This window comes from Apaloderma vittatum, unplaced genomic scaffold, assembly GCF_000703405.1.
Source record: "Apaloderma vittatum isolate BGI_N311 unplaced genomic scaffold, ASM70340v1 scaffold5724, whole genome shotgun sequence".
NCBI lineage: Eukaryota > Metazoa > Chordata > Aves > Trogoniformes > Trogonidae > Apaloderma > Apaloderma vittatum.
The window spans coordinates 47,750-56,195 of record NW_009713112.1 but is presented as its reverse complement, the minus strand read 5'-3'; the positions used below and the strand labels follow the sequence as shown (position 1 = coordinate 56,195).

The window sequence follows — 8,446 nt, the reverse complement described above, 5'->3', positions numbered from 1 at the left end:
GCACAACACACAGAGGTATTTCCCATGTTATTTGGACTTCAGGAAAAAAAATTTTTTTAAAAAAATCAAACTATCTGATTTAATCTAGGCATCTGGTAGCAATAATGGGGCTATGCATTCTTGAGCACCATCTACTGGTGCGTTGGCCATAAACATAACGTAGAGCACCCTGTAACAGCTACTCTCACTCATTGCCAGCACTAGGTACGGCATTTAGAAGCTCCCAGTCAAACCTTACAGCTGGGATCTTGGGGCAAACTGCTTTGAGAGGAAAGCATGAGAAGGTTTCCAGGTCCCTCACGAGGCTGTGTGCTGATGGCTGTATCCCCTCCCGCAGGCAGTGCCACAGCCGGTGGGTGTCTCCACGATGCTGCAGTGCAAACACGCTCAGGAATTCAGCTTCGGGCCCCGGGCTCTGAAGGATGCGTTGATCTCCACCAACCCAGCCCTACAGGAGCTCTATGCCAAAGCTTTCTCCAGCGCAGAGAAGTTGTTCCTCTCTGAAGCCTACAACCCACAGAGGACCCTCTTCTGCACGCTGCTCATCCGGACGGCTTTTGACTGGCTCCTCAGCCACCCCGATGCCCCTGAGGACTTTGAGACGTTCTATCACGCCATGCTGAGGAGGAAGCAGAACTTCTATCGAAAACACATTTACCTGCAGCCGATAGGTAACATGGGCATCTTCACTGAGCCACCTGGAAGGATACGGGAGGGAGGTGGGTGGTGCTGAACGCCTCTAACCTCCTCTTCTAAGCACTGAGCTGCAAAATGCAGTTGCCACAGCAAAGATAAATGAAATACCAAAGGCTCTGACAGGCCGCCGTGCAGAGTCACAAGCCGTGATGACAACCATCAGTAGACCTGACCTGTAAATGGTGTGTGTGCCCTGGGTGAGACTTGCTAGCATTATATGTATGCACACAGGCACATATGTATCTATTTGTAAACCAGTGCTGGATAAAACAGCGCTTCTGGAGCTCCATCCCTGATGGTTCATCAAACAGAGTCACCCGTTCCCACGTTAACCTTTCTGCACAACTTAAATAGGAGACAACCTTCCCAGCACATCTGCTCTGCTCATGAGAGAGCATACTAATGCCTCGAGCCACCTGTCAGAAATAGCCCCCTCTTCTCCTCCCTATCTGTATAACCATCTAGAGATGTCCACCACATCCCAGAATAAGCAATTCCGAATGCACCGTCCTCCCTCTCCCTCAGTTGCTGTGGCCAGCCCCACAAAACCCTTTCAGATCCAATGGATCACCATGGCTTTAAAGAACTGATAACAGAACTTCTTTCCTTAGACTTAATTGAAGGGCCTGCTGGGCTCTCGCTGCTGGATTCCCTCCAGAGCTGTGTTGAGTCTTTCTTCCTGGGTCTCCGTGTGAAGTGCCTTCCGTCCATCCCCATCTCTTCCATTCACTGCTGCTACCGCCACAGCCGGGACTCGGACAAGGTGCAGCTTCACGCAGGTAAGGACCTGGGAGCAGGGAGCCCGCAGAGACACCAGATTGGGACATGGGCACGAGCCCTCCTGTGGGAAATGGCTCAAACAGCCCTGCATTGCCTGAGCAGGGAGGGGATGAGGAAGGGAGTGGAAAGGGAGAAATCCTGTTCCCATGGAAAACCCAGAACTTTGGGGCTGGAAACAGGAGAAAAAAAACAAAAGCGACTTTCATCATATTTTCCTCTGCTGTTTGTATTTTTCAGTGCTATGACATTTAGGTGCAGCTCTGCGAAGTGATCGGCTGAGCTCCGCGGGAAGGCACTGTTGTTTTGGTGCAGTCAGAGCTCTCCCATCGCTTGTCCAGAGCCAAAGTAAATTAGTGGCCTGGGCGGCGCAGGTGGGAAACTCGCTGGCCTTTCTCGTTAGGAAATTTGGGTTCAAGTGTCACACAGCTCCCCAGGGAAATGCTTTTGTCAGCTGCCAAGCTTGCACTGCACAAACACCCATCTGGGGCAAGCTGTTTGCAGCTACCATGGGCAGCCTGGGCTCAGTGCTGCAGCAATGTGGTCTGAAATGGCTGTATGGAAATTCTTCTACTTCTAGGTGCTTATTTTCATGGGTTAGTACCCAATTCACCTACATCTCTGCCCTTAGCTCTGCTTTAACTCTGTGCTCAGCACCACTTCCAAAGACAGGTCTGCCCATATTCCAATTTGAGGGCGTGGGCTACACAGCCACAGTTCTCCATCTAAGATGCTGAATCCAGCGGCTCTGCCTGTCCGTGGCTTGGATTACATCCTCCTCCCCCTGAGCAGCAGCAATTTCAGCTCTTGCATGCTTTCCAGGGATGCTTCATTTTAATGAATCTCTGTCTTGCGTTTATCCAGATGGGATCCTGAATTTCCTGAAGAACAATAAGCCCATGGATGCCCTGTGTGTCCTTGGACTCACTCTGCTGGACCTTTACCCATGTGAGACCTGGAGCTTCACGTTCAGCAAATTCCTGCCAGGACAAGGTGGGATCAGTGTCCTATGATCTCCTAGCACAGCACGTGAATAAGGCAGCACTGTTCCCAAAAAGCTGTCCATGAGAGACTAGAAGAGCCAAATCTAACGCTTAACATTTTATTCACTCCCTGATAAGAGGAACTAGTGTTTCCCAATTTGAAATTAGCAGAGTGAGGACTTCTACTTCAGACAAAGGTAACTGAGGTGTCACAGACCTTTTGGGAAGCACATCTCATCACACCTTGTGTGCTCAGCTGGACTGTGCCGGAACAGCTTTCTTTTCACGCTGCCTAAGTTGAGAGACAGTCACAGAGGAGCTGATGCCTAACTCATATGCACTTCTCTTTACAGAAGTTGGAGTCTGCAGCTTTGCCAGATTTTCTGGGGATTTTCCCCAGGCTGGTTGTACCAGCTTGAATCCACTCACACAGAAGGAACAGTTGTGTGAAGTCAGCAAGGAAAGCAGAGACCGGCCCTTCAGTGCCCAAGAGATGGTCCAGTGCTGCAAGGTAGGACCAGCAGCCTCCCGCACCCCCAGTTTCTGGCCACGTAGGGTTAAATATTTCAGGCCTAGGCTTTAATGCCTCAAATCCAGTGAAGCCGACATGAGACTCTGCTCCTAGAATCACAGCAAAGGCCACACACCTAATGCAGTCCTACAGAGCCTGTATTTTAATGCACCACATAGACAACTTACTGCCTTTGCCACTGGAGCAAACTCTAGCATCAGCTGTACGGTGAAGCTACAGGGTTTATGTCATGGAGCAACACCAAGGCAAAAACCCTGCCAGCTCCCAGGCTCATGCTTGGGTAATCTGAGTATTTTGCTTGTCAGGCAATGCACGGGCAGATGGATCTGTTGGCTGATAAAGTATGTGGAGGTTCATCAGAATATCTAGTGGAGCTGTGTGTTAACTAATGGATGGCTGGAAAGGGGTGACTGTGTCTTCCTGAGATATTGGCATCCATCAGGGCAGAGGACCCTGCCAAACCTGTTTACATGGGTAGATGAGAAAAATACCTCAGACAAGCTTGCACATATGTTTATATGCAGATGCCCTTGAACTTCATTCATCTCTAACACATCCTCTTCCTGAGCGCTGTCATCCCTCATCCCAGCACCTCCCCTGTGCTCTCATGCCTGCTCTGCTTCCAGGATTTCTCCCACACAGAGAAGCTGCATGAACACCTTCGATGCCATTTATCTCTCTCCTGGTATTTCTCAACATTTTCTAGTCTAAGATCTCTTCCTGTAGTAATTTCAAATGACATCAGGTGGCAATGGGAGGAGGAGGGGAATCCTCCATCCTCAGCCTTTCCATGGTTGCCAATTCCCAAGGCAGTCACACTGGGCCAGCTGACTGCAGCTTCATTTTAGCACAAATGTTAAGAGCATCTGCTTTGGAAGGACTTAGATGTGTTATTGCCAATAGCTTCTTACAGATTTCTCACTGCTCTGGACTGTGCTGCTCTTTTCAGACCCCAGTGGGACTGGTTTTCCCCCTTAAAAAAACCAACCAAACAGAACACTGTCCTTGGGGAAGAGAGTGACAGCAGCACTGCCCTTGAGCTTGGAGCGTGCTAGCTTCAGGATCCCCCCCCAGCCACTTCTAAAGGAAAAAACACATCACCTCCTTCACCAAACAAACGTGGATGTTGGGGTACCTGAGCCAGGGGGAGCCACGTTCCCCTTTCACTTCGGGCGGAGGACTGCTGGCACTGAGCAATGGCTTGGTCAGATGGTTGGGGAGCGCAGAAATTGCAACAGTAGAGGAGAGGCAGTGGAAGCAGTAATGACTGTGCACTGCTGTGATTTTTGCTTTCCTGAAAGGTGACCTGCCATGAGATCTGCCACCTGATGGGGCTGGGGACCTGCCGCTGGCTGCAGTGCATCATGCAGGGCGCGCTGAGCCTGGACGAAGCCTTGCTGCGGCCTCTGGAGCCATGTCCCATCTGCCTGCGGAAGCTGCAGCACGTCGTGGGCTTTAAACTCGTCGATCGCTACAGGGTGAGAGGCAGATCCCACCAGCCCTTCCCGGAGCAAGGGGATGTAGCAGGGACAGACCCGCTCACCCCAAACCGCAGCATTAAGTGTACTCTAGCAGCGTGTTAAACACAAAGGCTCTCAGTGCAAGGTGCTAAGAGAGAAAGAATACTGGAATCACAGAATACCAGGAATAGTGCTAGGACGCCCTCAGCTCTAAGTTTTCTGCTTCTGCCATCCAAAAAGCAGGATTCAGTGGCCAAAGAGCTGCTGGAATAGAAGCAATGTCATCATTCTCACTCAGCACCCTATCTTCTCCATGGTTATAATTCTTGTCTGACACACATGTTCAGAGGCAGCCTTTTCCTCAGCTGCCTGTTTTAAAGTCTGTGGGTTATATTTGTAACAAGACACATGCAGAATGAAAACCAGGGTGCCTCTAGTTTCATTGAACTTGGAGTCAGATGCACAGAAGCACAGCAAAGGATGTGCAGGAAAAGAGATAAAAACCACAGTTGTGCAGTTTTGCTGCTTGCCTGTACATCTGCAGCAGCGTTAGACACGTCTCTGACTCTGGGGCTCCTTGATCCCCACATCTGTCTGAAAGGGGCCTAAATTGCCCAGCCTATCAGAGGAATAACTTCTGGTTTATTTAAACACCCAGCCTGTCAGCATCTAGCTAATGCTTTCTAGAAGAGACCTGGCAGTGGCATTAAGCTTTTCTTTTGCCTTTCCACCTGCAGTAAATACTCTAATTGGCTCAGCATTCCTGGCCACAGTGAACACAAACCTGAATAGAGGATACACTTGCCAAATGTCACATCTGCTTCCTTGACATGGAAAAGCTCAGCTAGATATAGCACAAGCTGGTATAGAAAAGTTGTAATAATCTCTGTAAGAGGCTTTGCTATAGCGTTGAGAGGAATATAAATGTCAGGCCTTAATTAAACAATTAAGGAACCTGACAGAAGAGAGCACAAAGCATTTGGAGACAATATCAGATAGCAAAGTTCCTTGCTAAGCACGTTTTGAGAGTTTGTGGCTGGCCAAGTGCAAGCCTGAAGTCACGTTTCTCTTTGGAAAACTAGCACAGATCCCCACCTGCCACACAACAGCCCCAGACGCTCACAATAAATACAGGAAATGCCAGACACAAAGCTGTTCCTCGCAGGAGCAGGTAATGCTGCCCAAGTCTGCGACTGAGACAGGGTTTTGGGCAGAAGAGCATGCGTGACAGGAAACCAGTCCTTATGCAGGAGGAAGGGCCCTTCAATTTATTTATCTGAGCTGCACTCAGATACATACTCAGTTTTTTCATCACGGCCGCTTGATCCCGCGTGAGTCATCTCAAAAACTGAAAGCAAATCAGTTCTCACAGTGTTTCCCCACCACAACCAACGTTTCCACCTGCGGCTTCTGCAGCACCTCAGGCTGTTCTGCACGTAGTGCCTGGATTAGTTTGCAGTGGTCACATTGTAAAACAAAACAGCACTCGAGTTGCTTCAAGTTGGGTTAGCTACCTCCCCACCGTGGTGTTAGCGGCGACGGTGCAGCTGCATTGCTGCTGGGGTTGACAGCTCTGCTGTGGCAGAGGAGTTTGGAAAACGTCTAGTGCCAAACCTGGAGCCCCTTGAGGTGTCAGGCAACAGGTTTCATTCTCCGTGATTTACTTGAGCATCCAGTTCAAACGCTCCTACTTGCAAGGAAGCTAGAACCATGAAAAGGCTTTCCCTTTCTAATCAAATATGAGAACATAAAGAGGCTGCAGCCCTACAAACCCTTCCTAAATTTGAATCAATAAACCATCCAGAGGGTGGGAGGCAGAAAAGAATTTGGTATTTCAGCAGCAATCTCAAGTCAGTCAGCCCCTCTCCTTTTGCCTTAAATAATCCAAATACCCTCAGCAGCTTTTTCTTTTCTTAGCAATGGTGCTAAGTAGCAGTTGTGATTTTTTCCCCAGATTCACTACTCCTGGGAATTTTAAGAGACTTTATAAAAAAACAGGCTCATCACAGCTTTCAAATAGCTTTGCTGTCCCCTGCCCTCGTCCAGCTTCTGTTGCAGCTTCTGGTGCCTTCTTTGTTTTTTAAATCCAGAGGGAGGGAGAGAAGGGCTATTGGAGGTGGGATGAAGCAGGAGAAAAGTTGTCCCCTTACATTTTTTCTTGCCCCAGAGGGAGGGGGCAGGGTGGATTAACTTAGCTGAAAGAGTCCATTTTATTCCTGTATGAAATTCTTCCCTGAGGCTTCATGCACAGACTGAAATGAGAAACAGGGCTGGTTTCTCCCACCCACTCAATTTGAGCTCTTTATCCTTTCTCTCACTTGCCTGAAAAGAAAGAAATAGAGAAAGGAAGGGGGAGGGAGGAGCAGAAGGGAGCTTCTGCAAGGCTGGGAAGCTCTTGCCCACTTCTCAACCACCACAGCTCACCCAGAGCTGGGCACGTATGGATCCAGCATCTTGAGTTAACACGGACCTGGATCTCAGGTTAATATTCTGTCACCCTTGCATTTCCCAAAGCAATCGCTTTGCAAAGGCAGCAGCTGGGAGCTGCAGAAGGTAAAGATGAAGAAGTAGGCCACAAGGGTGTGAAAAAAGCTGAAAAACACACCAAAAAAATCCCAACACATGCCAACGAGGCAGACAAGGAGATCACCTTTTATCCAGCGACGACTGGAGTACTGCGATTCATTCCCCAAAGCTTAAGGAAGAAAGTGTGCCAGAAGCGACTCGTGATACGCCCCATTGTAGCATTTAATATTTCAAAAGGAAATTGTCTCAGACATTTTCCTTTCATTAATTCTTTCCTGGAGCCCAGCCTTCCCACTTGTACATTTCAGCTCGAGAGTGGAAGAGCTATTCTTAGGAATAAAACACACATTACCGCAGGAGTTAACAACATGATGAAACAAGATTCTTTGCTGCTATCTCAGGAGCTTTTATAATGACAGTTTCCTCGAGAGAGAGACCGGTTGGGCTCTCATTGGAGATCACATCCACACAGCAGAGAGTGATTTTGTGATTTCTTCCTACCATTTTCAGGAATAAAGCAGGTAGAGTCCACATCTGGCTAGGGGCAGCTCTGCCACAGACAGTGACTTCAAGAAAATGAGGCAAGAGAAAGCCCCTGCTACGTAGGGTAACCATGAGCTATCTGAATGCATCTTCCGGCAGAGAGGAACGTAGCATCTGAAACTGTGCCCGTTGAGATCAATAGGTTTACCTGACAAACACTGGCAACGGCATGTTTCCTCTCATTCTCTAAAATTAAATCTCTTATTCCTCTCATAACAGAAGCTCTACACTTGGACACAGACTGTACTGTCCACGTGGCCAAGGCAAGAGTCAGCAGACCTGTCCGCCTCAGAGGACATCCTTCCCTTCAGCTCAGACTCTGGGATGTGCTGCGAGAACGACTCCGAGGCTGTGACTTCCTTGTCCGAGCCGCTGACACCGGACACGTGCAGCCAGGCCCTCTCCATCGGCCAGGAGCTGGAACAGGAAGAACACTCATGTTTGCTGGCAGAGGTGCAGGGCCAGCCCCAGCTCGCCGGGCCCACCAAGTCCACAGACATCATTAAAGATTATGAGCTGTGGCTGGAGACGTGCATTGCTGCCCTAGAGAGGAACGTGTCCGAGGAGGAACTGGCTCAAGTAGACAAGACTGTGGATGCCCTGGCTAAATGGGAAATGTTTACAGGACAACTGCCTGCCATGAAGAAGGACCTACCCTTTGCTAGGGACAACACCGGGCTACGGAAAGTTCTTGGAGACAAATTTTCCTCCTTGCGGAGGAAACTGAGTTCCAGAAAACTGTCTAAAGGGGAATCGTCCCCTCATCGTTGGCGGTGGGAGGAAAACTAGGCTGGATCTGCCATGGGTTGGGCCAGCTTTGCTCCCATAGCTTTGGTTACATGACTGGCCTGCTTCTGACCTTTCTCCACACAAGTTGTTGCTGTCAGAGAGAAACAGCAACTCCCCACGGGAATAAAAGGTGTTTCTTT

General features: G+C 49.2%; 1 protein-coding gene across 1 annotated transcript; it reads left to right on the top strand.

Moving 5' to 3' along the window:
- The first annotated feature begins 342 nt into the window (after nucleotides 1–342).
- Nucleotides 343–8,446, top strand: AMZ1 (archaelysin family metallopeptidase 1). Its single transcript, XM_009868238.1, has 6 exons — nucleotides 343–671; nucleotides 1,308–1,475; nucleotides 2,338–2,466; nucleotides 2,810–2,967; nucleotides 4,290–4,466; nucleotides 7,737–8,446. Exons 1-6 carry the CDS (start codon nucleotides 368–370, stop codon nucleotides 8,304–8,306), a joined length of 1,506 nt encoding a protein of 501 aa, XP_009866540.1. The 5' UTR covers nucleotides 343–367; the 3' UTR covers nucleotides 8,307–8,446.